This window comes from Carassius carassius, chromosome 19 (genome assembly GCF_963082965.1).
Source record: "Carassius carassius chromosome 19, fCarCar2.1, whole genome shotgun sequence".
Lineage (NCBI taxonomy): Eukaryota > Metazoa > Chordata > Actinopteri > Cypriniformes > Cyprinidae > Carassius > Carassius carassius.
In genome coordinates this window covers 4,638,268-4,663,309 of record NC_081773.1, presented here as the reverse complement: position 1 = coordinate 4,663,309, position 25,042 = coordinate 4,638,268, and the positions used below count along the sequence as shown (strand labels likewise).

The 25,042-nt window shown below is 37.2% G+C and overlaps 2 protein-coding genes across 5 annotated transcripts in view; both read right to left on the bottom strand.

Moving 5' to 3' along the window:
• Positions 1-18,109, bottom strand: part of LOC132094913 (disco-interacting protein 2 homolog A-like) — a 120,562-nt gene extending 102,453 nt beyond the window's left edge. For 3 of the 4 annotated variants that reach the window (XM_059499572.1, XM_059499573.1, XM_059499574.1), the window contains exon 1: positions 17,593-18,107. In XM_059499572.1, the coding sequence (XP_059355555.1) occupies positions 17,593-17,716 (124 nt within the window). In that variant the 5' untranslated portion in view covers positions 17,717-18,107. Of the gene's footprint in view, positions 1-17,592 lie in introns of all 4 variants that reach the window. The other variant, XM_059499577.1, reaches the window with a different exon arrangement.
• Positions 18,110-18,604: 495 nt separating this feature from the next.
• Positions 18,605-24,435, bottom strand: LOC132094651 (CASP8 and FADD-like apoptosis regulator). Its single transcript, XM_059499318.1, has 10 exons — positions 24,377-24,435; positions 23,410-23,694; positions 23,221-23,326; positions 22,992-23,127; positions 22,549-22,610; positions 22,395-22,458; positions 21,718-21,770; positions 21,245-21,320; positions 20,151-20,667; positions 18,605-19,470 (listed from the first exon to the last, which is right to left on the bottom strand). The coding sequence occupies exons 2-10, from the start codon at positions 23,691-23,693 to the stop codon at positions 19,341-19,343; spliced, it is 1,428 nt and encodes a 475-aa protein (XP_059355301.1). The 5' UTR covers position 23,694; positions 24,377-24,435; the 3' UTR covers positions 18,605-19,340.
• Positions 24,436-25,042: the final 607 nt, after the last annotated feature.

The window sequence follows — 25,042 nt, the reverse complement described above, 5'->3', positions numbered from 1 at the left end:
TAGACTCACACAGCTATTATAAAGAAACAGGTCCATTTTAGCCCTCTGTTCCACTTTGAACCATCTTTACTGAGATGAAGGAAAACGGATCAATCAAGCATATGTCCATAACATAGACTTCCAAAGGCTTTGGACACATTGATCTGTGAAAGTCTCGGAGGATCTGCCACGTTGACCTTTGACACAAAGTCACATGGGCATTCCTCAATTACACATAATATTTACCCATAAACTGTGAAAGGAGCGCAAAGCAAAATATCTCCACAGTTCATTTGGTTACAGTCATGTGTCACTGTTCATAACAAATGTTTTCTCTCAAAAATCCAGGCTCATTCCTGAAAATACATACAGGCTACATTGTCCTCAATAAACGATGTCAGGTGATTGTCTTTATTTGACTGGATCAGATCATGTGTTATATATTAGTACAAGCCACACTGGAGCTTGGACACTGGCTTGGAAAGGTGTCCTTGACTGCTGTCCAGAAAAAAACATGGGCTTTAGTCTGAGAAGGGCCGCCCGATGGCCCAAGTTACGAAATGCTACTGAGGAGAGACACTGGTAACGAAATGATGACTAGGACTGGATCAAGATGGTCGACTGATTGACTGGTCGTTTAATTGGGACAACTGATCGACTTGTCGACCCATCCGTAGTCATCACTGTGTTGATGTGAGATTACCTAGGACTTGTTCCCACAAGGCAAACCTGAGAAAGTGGAGATGTTAGCAAACTCTTATTGCTGTCTAAGATAAACTAATGAGAATACCAGCCCTTTTAATTTACTTTAGCACTTTAAATGAAAGTTTAAGGTTTAAACTGAATCATAATTATAATTTGAGAAAAAATAATGCATTTAACTATAACAAATTTGAGAATTTCCAGATAAGTTTGAAGTATAACTTTGGATTTGTTCAATCTGATTGGTATCTGTTGCTCTTCTTGTTGCTCTCAGCGGGGTTTACAGAGTCCCAGTTCTTAGCTCCACACTGGTTTAGGATGTGATTGGTGTTCTTTGGGCCAACCAGAGTTCACCGTGTGGTTTCAGTACCCAGCTGAGGGGCTAAAGCAGACAGATGGAGGCAGCGGAGGGATTCTGGACAGTGGACAATCACTGGTGAGATCAAACGCCGCTCATTTCTGACGTAAACACAGTAGCTACAGCAGCACCCAAGCAATACCTGTGCTTTCTTTCACATGCTCTCTCTGTGCCTCTGAGAAACAGCATTTATTCAGAGCTTTACTATTACCAGGTGACCTTAAAAATTAAAACACACCTGGAACATTTAAGAGTGAATCTCACGAAACCTATGGAGAACATTTCATCCTAAAATCAAAATAAAGAATTTATAAATTATATTTTGGTGGAAAAAAATAAAGTTTATTATATTTACTAAAGAGCTTTCTTTATTATTTTATGAGTGCATCCTAAGTGCAATACAATGCAAAAATAAAAAAGGTTTATACAAATATAATACAGTACAAATAATGTCTTCATCCTGTATTATATTATATAAAGATATTATTTTTTCTTTTCTGGAGGTAAATAATTACCTGGACGTGTTTTCATGAGATTCACCCTAAAAGACTCTTTGGGTGTGAAGCTTAGATGAAAAGCCGTCCATCCTTATTTTGCACATATTTTCTCTCTTTGCATTGGGATCTTGGCAAAAACAATGAGTTTAACATGTTTTATGGAGTCTTGGGATCAAAGGAATTGATTATTAAAACACTTGTTCAATCTCACCCTAGACTCCTGTGATTTGACAGCAGCAGTTAGCTGAAAAACAGCACAGGATCCTGGGAGTGAAATTAAAATGTCCACTAGCAATCTGCTCATGGGCATTCAATCACATGGTCAGGACTCCTGCCAGCCATAAATCAATCCACTACAAAACACACCGCCTCAGTCCTTCTTCAAGAGCTCCGAAAGCACTAAATACCTCCTGAGAGAGCGCTTGTGTGATAAAAACACAAGCAAGCCAGAGAATATTTGTTAAAGAGTTAAAACGATGACTGATCATTAATATACAGCAAGCAGTGGCACGCACACACACTAAACTCTGTTCCAAAAATTATTGTATTCAATACTGAACAATGTTCAATGAAAGTACCACCCATCTAGCAAGTTGTGCATAGGTTTTGACATCGATTGTACCATGCAACATTTTTGAAACATTTCATGGAAATGTATAGATTAAAATGAAAATGAAAATAAAATGCTACATAGTTTCTGTTTTTTTAGAATGAATATGTGAACATTTGAGAATTCTTAAAGATTTTGCATTCAAGTTTGTTAAATTTTGAACATGCAAATTCACCAGGTCGACCAATATAAAGCTGTTTATGTTGAATTTAAACACAAAGCGTGGCTGCATGCATCGCTACACTAATAATGATGGACAACAGAGCTTCTTTCCCCACTAAAGCTCACCTAAGTTCCACTAATGTGTTCCCGCTTTATTAGTGTTAATTTGAGTTAATGAGTAAAAAAGACTTTGTGTGCCAACTATTTTTATGCTATTTTTGTAGCTTAGCAATAGCAACATGCTAATTTAAAATCAAAGCACATTTCGAACAAAATCAGGGCCAAAAAAAAGTACGCTTGGAGTCCGTTTTGGAATTTTAAACAACCTATAAAAGCAAATTTCTCATTATTAAGCACCTTCAAACTACCTTGGTCCGTGGTTATGATGTAATATCTAGGTGTGGCTCTGGGGCTCCGCCCTTTCTTTGATATCTGGTTCAGTTCTTCTTTCTAATCCGTCAAGGTCAGACATCCATGAGTAAAAACATGACCACACGGGAGAACTGCTTTTTAGCAGAAAATTAAGTTGTAATCCCAATTGATAGTGATACTTACACTTTGTACGTTTAATATCGTAAAGCTGCAAATCTATTGTATAAAGAACTACAGTATATAAAAAAAACGTTTTAACGGCTGTTTTCTCACAACTGCAATTTCTGTTGAATGCTCATTGCTCAGTTTGTTATTGTGAGGAAAGCACACAGCGCATATTAATTAACATATTCATATAAACGGACTGTTCACTAAAAGTATGACCCTGCTTTCTTATACTGAACTTCTTTTAACCCCTAAGTGAAATCAATTTTGGTAACTGTCCAAACAAAAGGTTTTTAGAAAGAGATCAGTGCCCCTATAAAAATGCTGAGAGACTCCATTATCCCGAGCTGTAGACAGTGCTAACAGAAACATGGTTAAATAAAACATGACTAGCCCCAAAAAGCAAAAAGAACAGTGGGTGCAATAGGTTGAAATGTGATGTGGTGGGCTTATTATAAGTCAAATGAACCAAAAGCAGCAATAACATATAGTGCAGTTCATTAATTAGTGATATTTAATCTTATAACATGAAACAAAAGAAGTCATGCAAAAAATAAACATCAGTGAAAGAAACCCGTTTATGACCTAGCATGGCATGCAGCGAGACACTTGAGCCTTCGAAAGAGAAGAGACTCATTTCAACAAACAGAACATGGGACATAAAACAACAAACCCAGAGACAAATACAAATACACACACACTCTTTCTCATATACACACACACACACACACACACACACACACACAGACAGTACAGTGTGCGGCATAACACTCTGAAGTCTTGCCATGCTTTCAGGCACATACAAAATTTATGACCCCCTCAGAAAATCTATTCTCCACAGCCGCAGGCAAAAAGCCTTGTGTATCTCGCATGAGTTCTTGGCTAAAACCAGCACATCAGAGTTTATATAGCTGGGATACTGTTTGGGTGTGAGTCAGCAGCCAAGGACGAGCTTTCTTTTCCCTACGGCGGCCAGCACATGGTGGAAGATTAGAAAAATAAAGGAAACAATTTCATGCTAGTCAATCATACAAACACTTGAATTCTTTACTTGACCATTGGATGTTTATCAAGAGTGGTTATCAATCATTTTCTTTTATTAAAGAGATGGATGTCAAAGTTAAATGTTCACTTATTAAACACATAATAATGCATCAATGTGTCAGAGTTCCTACAATACATGATAAAACTTGTGTCATACATACGTAGGCAGGGGAAATGATCTTTTGCTTATTATTAATAATCATTACACCTGCTATAAAAAGCTGACATTTCCCTAAATATTGTCTTCCAAGCATCATATATATTGATGGAACTCATTGCTATTGAGAAGAAATAGACTCATTTACAATAAGTTACAACTTTTAACAAGTAGTAGCTAAAACTAACTTATAATAACCAATGCATATCTACAGTATTCGTTTTAATCTTAGTTAATAACTATACATTTGTTCTTTGTTTGCACACTGCTAAATGTGAACAGAATATATTTTAAATTACAACTTTTGATTGTAGAAATGAATTAGAAAATGCTGAAATGAGTATTAAGCAGAGGTGGGTAGAGTACCCAAAAACTGTACTCAAGTAAAAGTAAAAGTACTTCTAGAAATATTTACTCAAGTAAAAGTAAAAGTACTAGTCTTGAATAGTTACTTGAGTAAGAGTAAAAGAGTATCGGATAAAAAATCTACTCAAGTAGTTAGTTACTAGTTACTTTGGGTCATATATACTGAGCCTATTTTTATTTAGATATATAGATAAAATGTATGTAATGTATGTGTGTATGTATAAATGTATATATTTCATCAGCCTTTACTCCAATTTATGTAATTTATTATAAAACCTTGTCTGTTTACTTAAGTAACAGATATAGGTGTCATGCCTTAACATATTTTTAATACGACTGACTTTATATTGAATGTGAATTTAACATTGAAAGTTAATGTGATATAAATATTGCTACTAATCTTTCATTGTTCAGAAAGAGAGCAAATTACATTTACATTATTAAAGATCATTTTCACTGACAGTCTAGATTTCAATCACTCTCAGAAACTCCCATTAAAAATCACTGAAACTGTTAACACTGTGAAATCAATATCTTAATTACAGATTCGTACACACATCTGCACTTTGTTGTTTCTGACGAGAGAATTCGCCAGAGGTATTCAGTCAGTGAGCGAGTGAAGGAAGCACCGGCATTTTTAGCGATGACTCATCTGAACGCCTCTGATTGGCCAATGCTTTAATAAGCCCAAAAGAATCATGTGTGATTGGTTATAATCAGCAGTGCTGTAAAAACACATCTATCTCTGGCTCAGCGCCAGCAAGCGATCACAGATTTTAATTTAGCAGCTGATGATATGACACGCTGAACGTACTCGCACCGGTGTGATTGTATTAAAATTAATAAAATCTTAATCGGCTATTTTTTGTCTTTTGGAAGCTGCATTCAACTTGACTCCCCTCTGTTATAAGCCACACACGTACAACAAACTAATGTCACAGGTATTGTGTACTGTAATCGAATGTAGCCCAAGTTATTACCTGTTAAACAGTAGACAGCACACGCGGTGTTCATCTAATAAGGATCTCCATCGCAAGCAAATAATAGCCTTTGCAGATTTGCTTTCAATTCAGTGCAGTTCCAGCCACGTTTTCAACGCTTTTTCTGTTCTTAAACGTTACAACTCTGACTCTGAGTGAACCACTTCAGACGCTCAGCGCGTGCAGCAGAGAACTGAACGACTCATTCAAACTGATTCATGAACCAATTCACTCGTTTGCCAATTGGTTTGATCAAGCCTTGGAACAGAATTGACTCAAAAGAATGAATCATTCGTGAATGGGCATCGCTCATTGCCCAGAGAAAAGTAGACGGCGCGTTTGGAATAAACTGAAGCATTTATAACATTTATTGCATTAAGATAAAGTAACGAGAGGAGCATCGCCCACAGTAACGAGGTAAAAGTACAGATTTTTCCCCAAAAATTTACTCAAGTAAGAGTATAAAGTACCCATCTTTAAATATACTATGAAAAGTATTAGTTACCCCAAAAAATTACTCAAGTAAATGTAACGAAGTAAATGTAACTCGTTACTACCCACCTCTGGTATTAAGATTAATAAAGGTTGAAGATTAGGGCTGGGATAAACGATTATTTTTTAAATGATTAATCTAGCAATTATTTTTTCGATGCATCGATTAATCTAACGATTAATTTTTCAGACCGATTTGATTTCGATTATCTCCCCATTAATTGACTACTAACAATTTATACATGTTGATTTACATATCTGAATGAAAAAAACATGAATTCCTTAACATTGCATATATATAATATGCAAAACAACTGTCACTGATAGAAAATGGCTACAAAATGAATGGTTTCTTGTTTCTCAAAGTATGTTCCTGTAATCCGTGTGGCCCTTTACTAGAAATGCATTTCTTTTTATGTACCTTCCAGAAATGGCACGTTGTAAGGGTTACGCTGGAGTGGGTGTGTCTCTGAAGATCCAGCCCACCCGTGTGCTATGATTACACGCTGAGGAAATGTTGAGTCATGTGAGCCGGTTCACAGTCCGAGAGTGACCTGACCTTTTCATCCCGATCCAGTAATCAGACCGGAATACAGGAAAGAAAGTTCCCCTCAAGTGTGCTCCCAACCTTAAAGAGTCCACGAAATCAAACCAAACCAAATTGAAGGAACTAAATTTAACTTCCACCAGGTATAATATTGTGTTGAGTACTTGATTGTCTTTTATCTAGATTTACCTCCTACAGAAACAGCAGGCAACATGCTCTCTGAAGTTGGAAATAAAAGTAAATTTGACAATAAAATATATAATATAAAATATTTAATATTTCACACTTTCTATTTCAAACGTCCATGTTTAATTCTCAGTTCGTTGTCACTGTTTGCGAAATGTACTAACAAATTTAGAGTGAAAACAGTTTCAAAGTAAATCGTACACCAGATTTTATTCAGCATATTTGTATGTGTTCTCTTGTCTCACCAAGCACTGCTGCCTGAACCCTAGACATGTCTTAATTCAACCTCACAATCTGTCTGAGGAAACCTCCAGACAAACTCTTACTTCTATCTTGGCCTTACACTAATGAAAGCTCCATCAAAAGACCGCAGAAAGCCCCTGAAACACAGAAACCCTAGAGGGAGACACATCCAGAGCTGGTGCTTAAATGAAGAGTCAGGGTTGTACAGTCTTATCACAGTCCCACACTTCTTTCTCAGCGCTGTGTTCCTGGAAGAAACCCACTGAATACAAAACACAACAGCTGGACAGACTGAACTTGGTCAGACCACAAATATGGCAACAAGATGGGAATATGACTTTGACGTTGTTGATCAGGGACAATGAAACACTAACAAGCACTCAAACCAGCAATAACAAACAGTTATATATAGACTAGGGGTGAAATGTTTCCTGCAAAGAAATAAATAAATGTTTCACCATCCACATTTGGTACATGTTTGTACCATGCACGGATTGCATTCTGTCTGAGGTTTTTCCTGCAGTAACAGAATATTTCTCTCTCTCTCTCTCTCTCTCTCTCTCTCTCTCTAAAACATTTCTTTTTGATTTGTGTTGTTAACCTAAACAAAAACTATATGTGTAATGAAAGAATTTGAAACACTTTAGATTAGGGAACACGTATTCACTATTAACTAAGAGTTCTCCCTCAATAAACCCCTTATTTGCTGATTATTGATATAAAGTAAGGTAGTTGTTGTAGTGGTTATGTACGGTCCTAGTCAGAATTGAGTGCAAAGTAGGGTTGTGCCGATAGACGATAGTATCGTGTATCGACGATAGTCAGAGATATCGACATAAGCAGATTTCTCTGTTGATCATTAAGAGGATATTAGGCTCATTCTCATATTAATGTATTAGATTATAATAATAATAACCATTATTATTTTTATTAGGCGGCCTATTATAATTAGGCTATCAAACTGCCCAGCTATTTGACTTTAGCATTGCATTTCACACACGCACATGCGCGCAATAGAGGATTAGAGCCTGCAGTCGCTGAAATTGTAACACTTTGACTCGAATAACTCGTTAAATCCATGAAATGAAAGAGATAGAAAATGAGGAGTTGGTGTCCCACACATTTAACGGCTGCTACACGGCAACACGCTCTTCTCATACATGAGAGATTAAATCTTTCTTACCGTTACAAATAAAGTAATAAGAACAAGGCGACAGAACGAACTTATCATCCATAGTGGTTTTCATGTAGTCCTTCTCTTAAAGACTGATAACTTAACTTATAACACTCACTATGTGCTGATGACGTAGAAGGACCAAGTGAGAATCACTATGAAAAAAAGGTGTGACTTATAGTCCGGAAAATACGGTACATCAAACTGCAATATGGACTAGTGTCTGTGAATATTAAGCTGCAAAATTCTAATTAAATATGAATCCTACATGTTCTGTCTGCCTGTGTGAATAAATGGTGCAGACACAGAGTTTAATTTACTGTACATGTTGAAGCGCGTGTGACGCTCGCAGTGTTTTCAGCTTCTGCTGCCGTAGTATATAAGTACATGAACACATAAACTCTAGAACTGCTCTGAGTCACTTCATGAGCATTTTACCATTTCTTTGGAGAAAAACTACCATCATACTACATATAAACAGAAACTAAAGGTCTTCACTGCAACCCGTCAAAATAAAAGTTTGGTTTAAATTGAACAAACTGTGACAGAAATACAGGTGCTGGTCATATAATTAGAATATCATCAAAAAGTTGATTTATTTTCACTAATTCCATTCAAAAAGTGAAACTTTATATTATATTCATTCATTACACACAGACTGATATATTTCAAATGTTATTTCTTTTAATTTTGATGATTATAAATGACAACTAAGGAAAATCCCAAATTCAGTATCTCAGAAAATTTGAATATTGCTTAAGACCAATATAAAGAAAGGATTTTTAGAAATCTTGGCCAACTGAAAAGAATGAAAATAAAAAGTATGAGCATGTACAGCACTCAATACTTAGTTGGTGCTCCTTTTGCCTGAATTACTGCAGCAATGCAGTGTGGCATTGAGTCGATCAGTCTGTGACACTGCTCAGGTGTTATGAGAGCCCAGGTTGCTCTGATAGTGGCCTTCAGCTCTTCTGCATTGTTGGGTCTGGCATATCGCATCTTCCTCCTCACAATACCCCATAGATTTTCTATGGGGTTAAGGTCAGGCGAATTTACTGGTCATTTAAGAACAGGGATACCATGGTCCTTAAACCAGGTACTGGTAGCTTTGGCACTGTGTGCAGGTGCCGAGTCCTGTTGGAAAATGAAATCTGCATCTCCATAAAGTCGGTCAGCAGAAGGAAGCATGCAGTGCTCTAAAACTTACTGGTATACAACTGCATTGACCTTGGACCTCAGAAAACACAGTGGACCAACACCAGCAGATGACATGGCATCCCAAACCATCACTGACTGTGGAAACTTTACACTGGACCTGAAGCAACGTGGATTGTGTGCCTCTCCTCTCTTCCTCCAGACTCTGGGACCCTGATTTCCAAAGGAAATGCTAAATTTACTTTCATCAGAGAACATAACTTTGGACCACTCAGCAGCAGTCCAGTCCTTTTTGAAGTGAGACGCTTCTGACGCTGTCTGTTGTTCAAGAGTGGCTTGACACAAGGAATGCGACAGCTGAAACCCATGTCTTGCATAAGTCTGTGCGTAGTGGTTCTTGAAGCACTGACTCCAGCTGCAGTCCACTCTTTGTAAATCTCCCCCACAATTTTGAATGGGTTTCGTTTCACAATCCTCTCCAGGGTGCGGTTATCCCTATTGCTTGTACACTTTTTTCTACCACATCTTTTCCTTCCCTTCGCCTCTCTATTGATGAGCTTGGACACAGAGCTCTGTGAACAGCCAGCCTCTTTTGCAATGATCTTTTGTGTCTTGCACTCCTTGTACAAGGTGTCAATGGTTGTCTTTTGGACAACTGTCAAGTCAGCAGTCTTCCCCATGATTGTGTAGCCTACAGAACTAGACTGAGACACCATTTAAATGCCTTTGCAGGTGTTTTGAGTTAATTAAGCTGATTAGAGTGTGGCACCAGGTGTCTTCAATATAGAACCTTTTCATAGATATTCTAATTTTCTGAGATATTGAATTTGGGATTTTCCTTAGTTGTCAGTTATAATCATCAAAATTAAAAGAAATAAACATTTGAAATATATCAGTCTGTGTGTAATGAATGAAGATAAAATACAAGTTTTGATTTTTTAATGGAATTATTGAAATAAATCAACTTTTTGATGATATTCTAATTATATGACCAGCACCTGTATATTACTTATTTATTATTATTTCATAGGGCTTTAAAAAAAATTATTTCTGTTTAACTTTCAATAAATTCCTGTTAAATTGTGAAAGGTTTCATGGTTTCAAATAATAAAACATGCTTTTTGATTATTTTCTTATTATTATTGAACCATAAAAACAGAGTCTTGGAAATTACAACCCGAATTCCGGAAAAGTTGGGACGTTTTTTAAATTTTAATAAAATGAAAACTAAAGGAATTTCAAATCACATGAGCCAATATTTTATTCACAATAGAACATAGATAACGTAGCAAATGTTTAAACTGAGAAATTTTACACTTTTATCCACTTAATTAGCTCATTTAAAATTTAATGCCTGCTACAGGTCTCAAAAAAGTTGGCACGGGGCAACAAATGGCTAAAAAAGCAAGCAGTTTTGAAAAGATTTAGCTGGGAGAACATCTAGTGATTAATTAAGTTAATTGATATCAGGTCTGTAACATGATTAGCTATAAAAGCTTTGTCTTAGAGAAGCAGAGTCTCTCAGAAGTAAAGATGGGCAGAGGCTCTCCAATCTATGAAAGACTGCGTAAAAAAATTGTGGAAAACTTTAAAAACAATGTTCCTCAACGTCAAATTGCAAAGGCTTTGCAAATCTCATCATCTACAGTGTATAACATCATCAAAAGATTCAGAGAAACTGGAGAAATCTCTGTGCGTAAGGGACAAGGCCGGAGACCTTTATTGGATGCCCGTGGTCTTCGGGCTCTCAGACGACACTGCATCACTCATCAGCATGATTGTGTCAATGACATTACTAAATGGGCCCAGGAATACTTTCAGAAACCACTGTCGGTAAACACAATACGCCGTGCCATCAGCAGATGCCAACTAAAGCTTTATCATGCAAAAAGGAAGCCATATGTGAACATGGTCCAGAAGCGCCGCCGTGTCCTGTGGACCAAGGCTCATTTAAAATGGACTATTTCAAAGTGGAATAGTGTTTAATGGTCAGACGAGTCCAAATTTGACATTCTTGTTGGAAATCACGGACGCCGTGTCCTCCGGGCTAAAGAGGAGGGAGACCTTCCAGCATGTTATCAGCGTTCAGTTCAAAAGCCAGCATATCTGATGGTATGGGGGTGCATAAGTGCATACGGTACGGGCAGCTTGCATGTTTTGGAAGGCTCTGTGAATGCTGAAAGGTATATAAAGGTTTTAGAGCAACATATGCTTCCCTCCAAACAACGTCTATTTCAGGGAAGGCCTTGTTTATTTCAGCAGGACAATGCAAAACCACATACTGCAGCTATAACAACAGCATGGCTTCGTCGTAGAAGAGTCCGGGTGCTAACCTGGCCTGCCTGCAGTCCAGATCTTTCACCTATAGAGAACATTTGGCGCATCATTAAATGAAAAATACGTCAAAGACGACCACGAACTCTTCAGCAGCTGGAAATCTATATAAGGCAAGAATGGGACCAAATTCCAACAGCAAAACTCCAGCAACTCATAGCCTCAATGCCCAGACGTCTTCAAACTGTTTTGAAAAGAAAAGGAGATGCTACACCATGGTAAACATGCCCCGTCCCAACTATTTTGAGACCTGTAGCAGAAATCAAAATTGAAATGAGCTCATTTTGTGCATAAAATTGTAAACTTTCTCAGTTTAAACATTTGCTATGTTATCTATGTTCTATTGTGAATAAAATATTGGCTCATGTGATTTGAAAGTCTTTTAGTTTTCATTTTATTAAAATTTAAAAAACGTCCCAACTTTTCCGGAATTCGGGTTGTAAAAATGGAGAAAAAAAAAGGAATTTGCAAAAAATAAAACAATAATAATTTGAATAAAACTGATAATTTACACAATATGTTATTACAATATCGCCTACTGTTTTATAATGTACTACAACACTGAGGTGCAGATATTTGCCACTATTTGCAATAAGTAGTATAAATACCAGAAAATCCTGCTATTTTAACATAGTGTAAATAGAATTTATAGTTATTTGCACTTAAATAGTAAATAGCCGCTGCCAAAAATAAAATGGATTTCATAGGGCCCTAGGTATGTGGTAGAGTTAAGGGATCTAGAATATGCTCACGTATTAACATGTGCTTTATAAGTACTAATAAACAGCAAATATGCTAGAAACATGCATGCTAAACCAACTAATTAATAGTGAAGTGTTCCTTAATCTAAATGTTACTAAACTATCTCTAAAGGGTAAGAAAGAACTGCACAAATTCAGCCTCAAATGAATCTAATTGGTTGCATCCTAATAGTGACGTACAAAACCAAACCAATACTGACCACAAGCATTCAAACCATTACACCAGATGCCTCTCATTCTGCAGAAAACACCACATGCCTGCAGTCGCCTGACTGACCACATGAGAAGGAAGGACTAGCAATGGACACACCTAGCGATGCTGAGTTCCATCTAGTTGAAGTCATTTTGCGTTGAATTCTTCACATGACTTGACATATGACTGTTGTTAGGCTAGACTACATCCTCTCCTTCACTTTCAGACATTGAGCAATACATACAGATGTTTTGCTATAATGTGTTTTTGAGGCATTGCTACAAACCAGAGTGGTGAGCTATGAAGGAAAGTGGAGATATGAAAAAATGAGAGAGGGAATGAATTATCTGGACGAGCAGAGCAGAGCCGCAGGAGTTAATGTACACTATTTGTCTTCCTGCACTCATTTACGCCCCATCTCTCCAGCGCTTATCCATATCAAGGTCAACAGCTCGGCATGTCTGCATGGCTCCCCGATCAAAGTCTTACGCCTCTGCACCTTTCCCATGAAAACCTTATGAGAATGTCAGGACATGCTATGTTACTTCTCATTGATGAGATGAGACCCTCCCACAATTATATCTGCTCAAATCTGAGTTGAAGCTGTTGTAAGTGATTTCTTTTTTTTGGAAAACCACATGCTAAATGTCTGGATTTCCTGACAAAGGTGTCTTGAAATCACACTTTTCTCTGTGACAGCCCTGTACTGTGAAAAAAAAAAATAAGTGTCAGGGAAGTCTGTGAAGTATATCAGGAACTATGCTTAAATTGGACAAACAAGGGTTTGTTTTAGAAGTGGAAAGGAGTTACTGCAATTGATATCTCATTTAGCAATCCCCACAAAATATTCTCAGATATCAGTGCATTTAATTTAAGGAGAAGCCAAACATGGACTCCAGCTACTGGTATACAGGATATCACTATAGTGTGTAACAGCATGTAAACACTTTTTCAGTGACCTCGGTTTGAAAGGTTTTTTTTTTTTTTTTAGTTAGAAGCTATAAGCCAAAGCAATCAGCTATGAGGTCAATCACAACATTAAAAACTAAAAAAAAAAAACCGACTGTGTACTTAAAGGGTTAGTTCACCCAAAATTTAAATTTCTGTCATGAATTACTCACCCTCTTGTCAAAACACAAATTAACATAATTTTGATGGAATCAGAGAGCTCTCTGATCCTCCCATAGACAGCAATGCAACTGAAATGTTCCCTGGTTCAGAAACATAGTGAGTTCATGTGATTTCAGTGGCTCAAATTCAGTTTTGCGAAGCTACGAAAATACTTTTTTTTTTTGTGCAAAGAAAAAAAAAATTATTTAACAACCGAGTTACATCTTCCAACATTTTGGAGAGTACCCAAGAATGGGAAAGCATGCAGCATAGTCAGCCTTGTTTACATTCGAGAGGGAAAGCGTGTGCATGAACTTATGGTCCCCTGAAGTGCCTTGAAACACAAAGTGTTATTCTATGTGGTGACGTAATTTCAACTGAAACAGGAAGAGAGGGCAGGACATAGAGCATCCCCGTCCCCCTTTTAAAATAGCCAATAGCATTTTGTTTATATCTGCTCTGGCCAGAGCCGTTGAGCTTGGTAAAGCCATGTTTGACAGCCACTGTCTAATAGATTACCCCCTAGATTCAATATGAAACTCTTAGTAAAACAAAATAGTGGTCATAATAATGCTGAGGCTGTGTAGTTTTTAATATATGCCCACTCGCGCATATGATCCTCTCCGTGCGATCGCATCTCTGGACCAGAGCCAAAGTCTGGATCAGACAATGTGTGCTGCTGTGGTTACCATGAAACAACATGAAACCAGACCTTATTTGCACCAATCTAAAGTTTATTTACACTGTATCGTTCCCTATCACCTACATTGTGCACTACGAGCTATTCACCGTACAGGAAATACTAAGTTTTGACTGATCTTAACCGGCTCTTCAGTGTCTATTTATAGTGTAGGGGGCAGGCTCTTCAGATTCTAGAGAGCATTTGATTGGGCAGAAGATTTGATGAGAAGATAAAGTACAATGTGACATCGTTGAGCCGTTTCGGCGGAATTTATGAACTGCAAGCTTTGAATGCTTATATCTTCTAATTGCGAATTTTGTCAGTGTTTTGGAGCACACTGCCTTATAAATAACCTTAAAACTAACATTGATACTAACACCCAAAAAACTTTCATTTTGATTTCATGGGGACTTTAAAGAGTTATTCTATAGGTAACAATATTGGAAAGAAGCGTACTGTATATTATTAAATGTCTAGTCTCATACCCTAATATAACAAATATAATAACATAGCACTGACATACTGTGCATGACTATACAAATAGCTAACCCACAATTCAACAGACGACTTAAACAATTGTGCTACTCAAGCCACTATCACTCAGACTACATTCCATTACTGCCAATACACTGCAAAACATTTCAGTTAAACAAGCGAATGATTTACACTAAAGTTATTCATATGCCTGTCTGTTACACTCAGCTCAGGAACATCAAGCCTCCCTTGAGACTTACACATCTATTATGGCTGAACTTAGCTAACAATGTGGTGTGATTAAACATGACTCCTTCATCCACCTGCACCATCATCCAAAATCATTAGCAGGACTACATCAATGGATATTTAAACCTCAAAAAGACTAGAGAAACAGCCTCAGGGCTGGTTTCTCAGAGCCAGAGTCCTGAACCGCACTGTAGTTTGAAGTGTGATTCTCCATTAACATCTCTGAACATCCTTAGTCAAGAATAACAATAAAGCAGTGTCCTTGGAAAGAAAAAAATCCCACAGTTTTAGGTCACTCTGTTCTTCATTTCAACTACAATGTTGAGAACAATTTATACCACATGACCTTTGAACCTTTGGTGCAGTACACAAATTCAACCTTTTTAAATTCAGAATCAACCTCATTTTCAAGGAAATTAGCTGAAATCAGAAAACATCACTTCACTTTTAAATTCCTATTAAGAAGGAGCACGCTGCATAATATGATTCTCTGAGGGTCTTTTAGAGTTGGGCCTGGTGATGTCAGCAATGAAAGGATAAAGGAAAACAATGGCTATCAGACAGTGTGCAGGACAGGAAGTTATGCACACGCAAACAGGAAGCAGACAGGGGTTCGGCTGTTTTCTGCAATCCTGTTGTGTTTGTGTTGTTCACCTCTTGTTAACCAAGCAAAAATCTAACTTACATAAGGAAATTTAGACTTAGACTAAATGGAGATTTCAGCGGTGACACAGTATGTCAGCAGTATACTGCAATTTTGGATTCACTGTCTTCTTTTAAAAGACCACAACAGTGAAACTTCCCTCAGCCTGCTAAGAAACTAGGTCTGGTGCTACCATCCCAGAGACAATCAAATGAAATCTAGGTCAGCACTGCATACATTTTTTTAATGAATAGAAAGTTAAAAAGAAAAGCTTTTTTGTATTAATGTAAGTCTTTACTGTCACTTTTTGTACGTGAAGAAAACAAAAATAACGACTTTATTAACAATTCGTCTCCTCTGTGTCTCTCCGCATCACCGTATAGCGCCATTCTGGAGAATATGAGCTGAACGCAGGCAGCAAGATAGTGTACGCTCTTTTGTATCAGCGGCACCACAAGTATAGGTTTTCTATGTGTTTTACACTTTGATGTGAAAGAAAACAGCGCATCCTTGTGTTGCGGCTGAAACAGAAGAACGTATGCTGCCTGCATTCTGCTCATAATCTCAAAAATGGTGCTACGGTGATGCAGAGAGACACAGAGGAGACGACTTGCTAAATAAAGTCGTTATTTTTGTTTTCTTCATGTACAAAAAGTATTCTTGTCACTTCATTGCGTTACAGTTGAACCACTGACGGCAGATGGACTATTCTGACGATGTCTTTAATAATTTTCTGGACTTTAACAGTGCAATTTACTTGGCAGTCAATGGGACGGTTACAAGCCTCTCGATTTTCATCCAAAGTATCTTAAATTGTGTTCTGAAGACAAACTAAGCTTTTATGGGTTTGGAACAACATGGGGGCAAGTGATTAATGACAAAATTTTCATTTTGGGGTGGAGTATCCCTTTAAAAAACAGCCCTGTAATTATGAATTTCATTAAAATAACAGTCATCAAATCATAGACTAATTTTCATTCCCCTCCCTCACTGAAGTGTTGGAAGATCTCAAGAAAACAGCACATGGTTGGACTAATTAGTTCAGTTTGAACTCTTCCTGATGTGCATTTAAACAGAAGACATGCTCCAGTTTAAAAGGTTCCACTACCACTGCAGTTCAGCACATCTTATATTAGCCCATATGATAAGGTTTTTGTTTGCTTGTTTGTTTGTTTGTTTTGTTTTGTTTTTTACTAATCAATCTCTTGTGGGATTTGTTAGAAATAGTAATCAGAATGGATCCGTGACTTTGTCTCCATGTCAGGATTTAATATGGTAGAGACAATATATTGATACAAATTCTTAATATGTGAGGACCTACAAGTTTAATCAATATTCTTATCACCAAACGATCTGTTAGGGAAGATTTGCAGCACGGACATGACATGCAAAGCATGATGTTGTTCTTGACAGAAATTTCCATATAGCCAGATAGCATATTGTGAATACTGAGCAGTTTGCTTGGAACAAATAGTCCAGATGTCATGCATACAGTTTTCTACAACCTGAAAATCATAATTGTATGAATCTAAAAGTCTTGCATTCATTCCTGAGCCTTCAAACACACACAACACGACCAATAGGATGATTCTCAAACTGATTCTGTTGTTTGCCACAAGTAACAGCAGTTTTATTAGGCTACACCAACATGTGATTTTGTGTATTAGTTGTCCTTTATATTGCATTGCTTTTATTGGGTCTGAAGCACTGCTGACACAACAGTGAACCTGCTTTACATTTGTCATCATCTTCATCACCGCTATTATAGGTAAAGAAGGGTTGCCGTAAAAACATACCGATGACAGATCAGATATTTTAGATCGCATGTGGACAGGTGTGTATTTAAGGGTATGTCAACAGCATGCGTCAATAATAACGCATGAACCCTTTTCATATGAAATCTGATGCAACCCTGATCTCTAAAACGTGGCATGGAGATGGAAGAGCAGCGACTCACCCTCGGAGAGCTCCAGCTCGAGCTCCGCCAGCTTCTCGCGCACCTCCGCCGGGAGAGTCATCGCGATCGCCGGCGACGGGTCCAGCATCATCATCAGTAATCCGGTGGAACTGCGCTCTGCCATGATCCAGCTGGGTCCGACTCAGACAGCTCCAGGTCCTCACCGGCCAGAGGGCTTGTTGTGGCTCAGATCAGCTGCTGGAAAGAGAGGGGCGGGTGGGTGCTGCTGCTGGTCGCTTATCGCATGCAGATGTGAGAAGTATCGGGGCGGTTGCATATAGGCTGCCGTTTGCTTACAGCCCAGCCGCTCGGACCGCTGATAAAATGGAAGATCCACGCCCTTCTTCAAGCCGGATTTAGCGCTGGACGGTCGTGCATGACTGAAGAATGCTTCGTAAAACAAAGGGAAACTCGTCCAACTCTGTTCTTCAGCGCGCCACCTTCGCCATTGCAGCAGAGCAGCTGGGAACAGCGCGAGAACAGATCCAGCGCGTCAGTCCAGCACACACACACACACACCAGTGACATCCACTGTTATTGCGCTCCTCTTGCTAACACTTAATCAGCCTTTTCTCTTTATAATAAAGTATTATGCCTTTTGTATGTGTTTATTGAAGTACATCTCTTTCAGATTCTACGCTTTCTATCAGATAAATAATGTATATCTATTTATAGCATGGGCCAAATGTTAATAAATATGCACTGTGACACTTGAAGCTAAATGTAAACAGTTTATCAAAATACCGCTACGCCCTTAAGTAACAGGGTTTATGGTAACAGGGTTGACAGTAACAGGAGGAGTGGTTTAATTCATTCAGTCAACATTGTGCTCAAGGTCATGACACATGGGTTTTATTAGAAAGAACAAGCTGATAATACAAATATCCCCTTTTCAGTAATCAGCTCCTGACAAAACCAAGGTAACGGGGTTGAACGTCAAATTGAAAACATGAGAAAAAAAAACTATACTTGGCTTTGAGGAGGCTGTTTCTTAATGTTATTATTTTTAAAAAAGGAAATAATTTCAGTTATGACAGTAACAGGGTTGACTTTTTCTTTCTTTTAAAATGCACATCTTTGCTAGTTAAGCAAGAAGTTGGAAACATACAACAACAAAAAAAAGTCAGATAAAGTTACCGGATTTTTAATATAATGCTTTAGTAAAGCCTGGTATTTATTCAATGCTGAGTCATTCTTCACACTTCAAGAAGTATACAAATAGCACCAATTTTATTAAATGCCAAACATAAGCACACGTTATGACAATAAACATGCATATAAAATATAATGATAAACAGAATTGAATAATAAACCTGCATTTCAAAAGATTGAATCCCAGGTCTCTCTTTGAGTTATAATGTAGCCTAACGTTGATGCGTCATACAGTTTTCTGTGACTACACTGTGGCTTTCTGGAGCTATTATTCAAATAGTTTAATATTATTTGGGACTTTTGTTAAAACTTTCTTTTGCCAATGTATTCAATTAAATTACATACATGATTGGTTTTATTAAAAATATTGGTTTTAAAAGCAAGTTTAACACGTGGTGTCAACACTGGACTACACTGCCAACATGTGGACAATATAGGAAACTACAACAACAAAACCTGAGACTTATTTACTGAAATACTGCAAATCATAATTGATACAATTCATAGAGACATCATTATGATGGTCATCCACTCAAACAGCAGATGTTCTTGAATAGTCATCTACCTTCACTTAAACGTAAGGGTTCGTGACAGAATCAAGACAAATAGACTGTCTTCCTGAGAGTGTGTCTCAGATTTAAAAAGTACGAGGATTCTGGAGATTTGTGATTGTGTTCATATACTGCACGGTTCACCGCCATGTGCAAGTCTACCAAATGAGTCCTCCTGAAAAGAATAAAAATAGAAATTAGTGATACTTACATAACGCTCAGAGATAAAATCAATCAATCCATGAATCCCTGCGTCCAAAACAGCCGATAGAGATATAGAAATATGCAATCTAATTTATGCAGTATACTATATGATTACAGAAAAATGTTTGGAATAATTGTATTATTAATCAGTTAGTATTGTGAAATATTATTACAATTTAAAATAACTCTTTTCTATTTGAATATACTGTAAAATGTAATGTATTCCTGTGATGCAGCGCTGAATTATCAGAATCATTACTCCAGTCTTCAGTGTCACATAATTCTTCAGAAATCATTCTGATATACAGATTTACTGCTCAAGAAACATGTGTTATTATTATTAACAGTTGTGCCGCTTAATATTTTTGTGATGGATATTTCAGGATTTTATGATGAAAAAAATTCAAAAGAACGGGATTTATTTAAAACAAAAACTGTCTGTAACATTGAAAATGATAAATGTTTCTTGAGCAGCAACGCAGCATATCAGAATGATTTGTGAAGAATCATGTGACACTGAAGACTGGAGTAATGATGCTGAAAATTCAGCTTTGCATCACAGGAATAAATGTCATTTTAAAAACACATCATAATCATTCCAATATTTTGACCAGTAGTGTAATTCTAAATATTTCAAAGCATTAGTCTTACCTTTTCTGTCCCTGAGTTAAGGAGGTTCTCAAGGCTTTCAGGTACACAGACCGATGGTTTGGCACCTCCAGCTGTTGTCCTTTAGTCCAGCAGTGACTCCAGAAGATGTCCGCGTCCACCGGGACAGTCCTCTTGCAGCATAAGAGCCCAGGTGCGTCTGTCTCCAGCTGTCCACCCTCCTCATCTCCACACCCCATACACCCAGCACACCTCTGAGCCTCGGACTCTTCATAGCTCTGGATAAAGAAGAGTTTAGGCTTGCCTGCCAGGCCCGGGCAGGAGTCTGAGGTGAAGAGGCGTCTGACAGTGTCCAGGTTCAGTCCTGGGCCGTGAGAGTCAGTGGCCAGCAGCTCTGACGAGCGGCTTCGGCTGATGACGCAGCAGATGAACGCAGACGCTCGATAGTGACCCTGCTGATGAGCCACTTCCCTCAGAGTGGACTGCACGTCTCTCACACTCAGCAGCTTGTGCGTGATCACACAGAAGTGTAAGGCCTTAAATATCTGCTCCAGCTCATCTGTAAGGAAAAGAGAAGCCATTACTAGAGGATAATGTGATTTCTTTCACAATTAAGTGGTACTAATCACCAAACAGACATATACATTCAATTGACTTTCAATTTCAAGCTCAGTTTTAAAAATACAAATAAACTCTGCTTTAATAATAGTTATAGAAATGCATTGCAATTAGTAAATAGAAATGGCTCATTCCCATTCAACTACACATGTAATTAATACTTTTATTCATGAAGGATGCATTTATTTGATCAAAAGTAACAGTAAAGGCATTGTTACATAAGATTTCTATTTCAGTTAAACATCGCTGTTCTTTTGAAACATCTATGCATCAGATAATCCTGAAAAGAATGATGGTTTCTACAAAAATAGTAAGCAACACAACAGTTTTCAACACTAATAATAATAATAAGCAGCTAATTAGCATATCAGAATGATTTCTGAAGGATCATGTGACACAAAAGACTGGAGCGATGATGATGCTGAAAATACAGAATATATCACAGGAATAAATGGCACTTTATAAATGTCTTCAAATAGAAGATCTTACCAGCCAGTAGTGTAAAGTACATTTCTCACCTGCTTCAGTGCCGATACAGTCTATGATTAAACACACTCCTCTGCGATCACTCTGCATGCTGTACACTTCCTGCTGCTGCAGATCAAACAGATCATATCAACACTGATCTCTTACTGTACGTCAGTGGTTTGACCACATTCATCACTTGATAACAATCTTCCACACTGGCATTTTCACCCACAGTAACAATTTCACTTATATTTGGAGTCTGCACCCATAACACGTTACTAGGAAATGTTGTTATTACTTAAAATAATAAATAGTAAACCAAATAACACCCTAAATGTAAGAAAACTGTAACTGAAAGAAATGAAACCTTTAGTTTCATAATGAACTAGCTGAGCATCAGTGCTCCTTACATTGAACCGATATACAGTACATCTTAAAAGCATATTAAACATATTTCAGATTCATTCGAAAATTCATGATATGCATTTCATTAAATATGTATTTATTTATTTATTTAAATTACCTGACAATAAGAGCTAGTGCCAAGTAGTTTCTTCTTCACTGCGGTCGGTTTATCTATAAAAAATAAAAAAATACAATTAATTCATAAAAAGAAAAGACAATAGATAAAATAACATTTAGATAGATAGATAAACAGATATAAATATTTATACAATTACGCAGCACAGTGCACTCTAGCAGTCAGGTGTTAGGCAAACCTGATTAAATACACATATTTAGGATATTTTTCAGATGAGTCACAAATATAACACCAGTCGCTTTCTGAAAATCTGAATGAATAATGTTGCTTTGAACTTTTCTCAACAATTTATTTTTCTACAGTGTAGTGAAAATATTAAGATTATTAAGATTTTTGGTTGCATAAAATGTTTGCCATACCTTCATGTGCTTTTTCTAGTTTTGATGACTCTAATACTGAAAACTTTTTCTCGTTTTGATGACTCTAATTTGATGATACTAACACCGGAAATTGTGGGATATATATATATATATATATATATATATATATATATATATATATATATATATATATCCCACAATTTCCGGTATTAGTATCATATATTATATTATATATATAATTTTTTTTTTTTTAAACAATAAAGAGACCATGAGAGGTTCGTCCAAATGTTTGACTGGTAGAGTATTTCCTCAATCTGTCTCATTTTTGAATGAACTCACCACAGAGTTTGGAAACTGGCCAGACATTACAGGAAGCTGATGAGACACTGAATGAGCTGTTCGGCTGTGAATGATGCAAACATTCAAATTGAAGTAAAGATTATGGAAATATGAAACATCTGAAGTGAGACAAAGCAACCAAATTGAATCTCACCGATGCCGTCGTGCAGAACATCAGTCTGTCCGGAGGTGAAGATCCTTGTTTGGTCATTAGCACTGCGAAAGCGGTTTTCAGTTATTTAAAAAAAGAAAACGAAAGGTTCATTTCCTAATAGTGATGACACAACAGAAAGTACTACCAAAAAAGGCTAAGTAGGAAAGAGGAACTGATATGACTCTTTCACATGGGCAGTAACTTTCCAAAGGGAACTACTATGTACTTTTAAATGACTAAAAACCCACCCTTTAGGGGTGTATATGATGCTAAGGCTACATCCTGGTGACAGCTTTGTAACTTCTTTTTCTCAGATTGTATCATGTTAATGACATACTGTAGCCTAAACCCTCTGCATGAGAGAACAGGTCTAATAATTAGAGTGTATTATCTGGTTGCATCTACAAAAACATCAATAACAACATGAAGCTGGCATTTCTTACCTGTCTGCTGGTAGTGACTGATCTTTTTAGCTAGATCGGCCCTATGGATGGACCTCAGGCAGTGTTTGATCAAGTCCATCTTCTCACTGGAGAGCTGGTCGAGTTTCTCCAGCTCCACCACAATGTCTAAAAAACTCTGCGAGTGCATGTTCAAAAAAACTCATTTCAGCCCCAGACATGAAACATTTCAGTTCGACACATGAAGAACAGAGCTTCCAGTTCATCGTACCTGGACATTTTCCAGTTTGTGCTTTGGTAAAGTGCCTCTGAGTAAGAATGCCAAGGACTTCAGGTTTTCTGTGTCCATGTCCTCACTAACATCAACCATCAGCACTCTAGAAACACAACGTCCAGGTTAAAACCTCCTCTTAAAAACCCCGCACTGTGCATACATTAAGATTCGTAGAGGGGGCATTACCTGTATTCTGACACAGAATGGCTGTTTTTCAGCAGCCCCTCAACCGTGCTCTTGTTGGTGCTCAGCACTTCTCGCAGCAGATCATAGCGCTTTATCTTCAGAATGAGCTCCATGAGAAACACGTAATCCATCCTCATCTGGCACAGCACAGATTGTAACATGCCTCTGGGGTCTGTAGAGAACTTGTCCGTATCAAGAGCGCCGCACAGGTAAGAGATGCGCTTGCATTCATCAGTGCTGAGCTCATCCGTGATCTGACTGATAGTGTGATACAGGCTCGACATTCTGCTCCAGAATGACCCTGATGAGGACAAACACTGCCATTATTAAAAAGAAGAACCACTCTTAAATGGGGAATTTAGTACAATTACAAACGTTTAGGGTTTTAGAGTAGGCAGCATTCATTTCTTGTATTAAATGTATTTCTTGTAATGTGTTAAAGTGAGTGAGGTCATTACTTTCACAATTACAAGGCATTTGAAAATGTACAAGCCAAAGCATAACAGCAGGATCTGACTCAGTGCAGGGGTGTTTCGTTTATATGTATATTCACATGATACCCATCTACATTATACTACGATATTCGTCTATCACAATAATAATAATAATAATAATAGCCTAATAAACAGCGAGCGTTTCTGCCAAAATAGCATTACGTTACATATTACCTATCATTTATTGCATTAAATAAATATCGTAGCCTATATTCTGGTTAAGATTAAGACTTTATATCATCATTTATTTTTGAAGCTATTTTAACAATATCTTTAGGCGCATTTATAGCGTATATAGTTATAACGTATAGTTACAAATGACAATACTATATGGTTATGATTCTTGAACTATGATAAGCTTCAGTGCGGTAAAGTTTTGTGAGCACTCTTAAAAAACTGCTACGTGTTTTATGTGGAGATTAAGTCAATATCTCTTTATTCTCGAATAAAAAAGACAGAACTGTAAGCCTTACCTCAAGAGATCTGTTCTTCTGACTGAATGAGAGATAGCGGTAATTCACAGAGATTCCAGTGACGCAATTTACTCGGAAAGGAAAGAGAAAAGAGGAAGTGGGCAAAAATGTACTGTTTGGTTTTGTTACCCATGACATGAACTTTACCTCTGAGTTTTATCTAATCAATCTAATTATTATTTTGACCAAGTTTTACATTCATAAATCGAAATTCCAGAATAAGAAACCTACCTTTATTGAACTTTCCGTTAATGTAAAACAATACATCTCCTCCATTTCCTGCTCTACGAATAAGAAAGCTGTTAGGTCACATACAATGTTTCTGCTTTACAATGCATTTGTATGATTTGTTTTTTTATTTATTTTTTTCTTCTTTTATTGTATGTTATCTTAGTTGTCTTCTCCCCTGGCGTGATTGTTACTGTTTGTACACAAAATCTGTACTTGTTGTACTTGTATATTGAAGTTTAATAAAAAAAAAAAAAAAAAAAAAAAAAAAGAGGAAGTGGGCGGGGAATGCACGTCGTGTTTACATTTGGTCTTTTTAAAATAGTATCTTTTGTTGGTCGCTTTTTTATGACATAAATTGTGGAGAGAGAGAGAGAACAAACTGTACATATCTTCATATTCTAATTTCTCTTGGCCTAGATGATAATTTAAACAGCA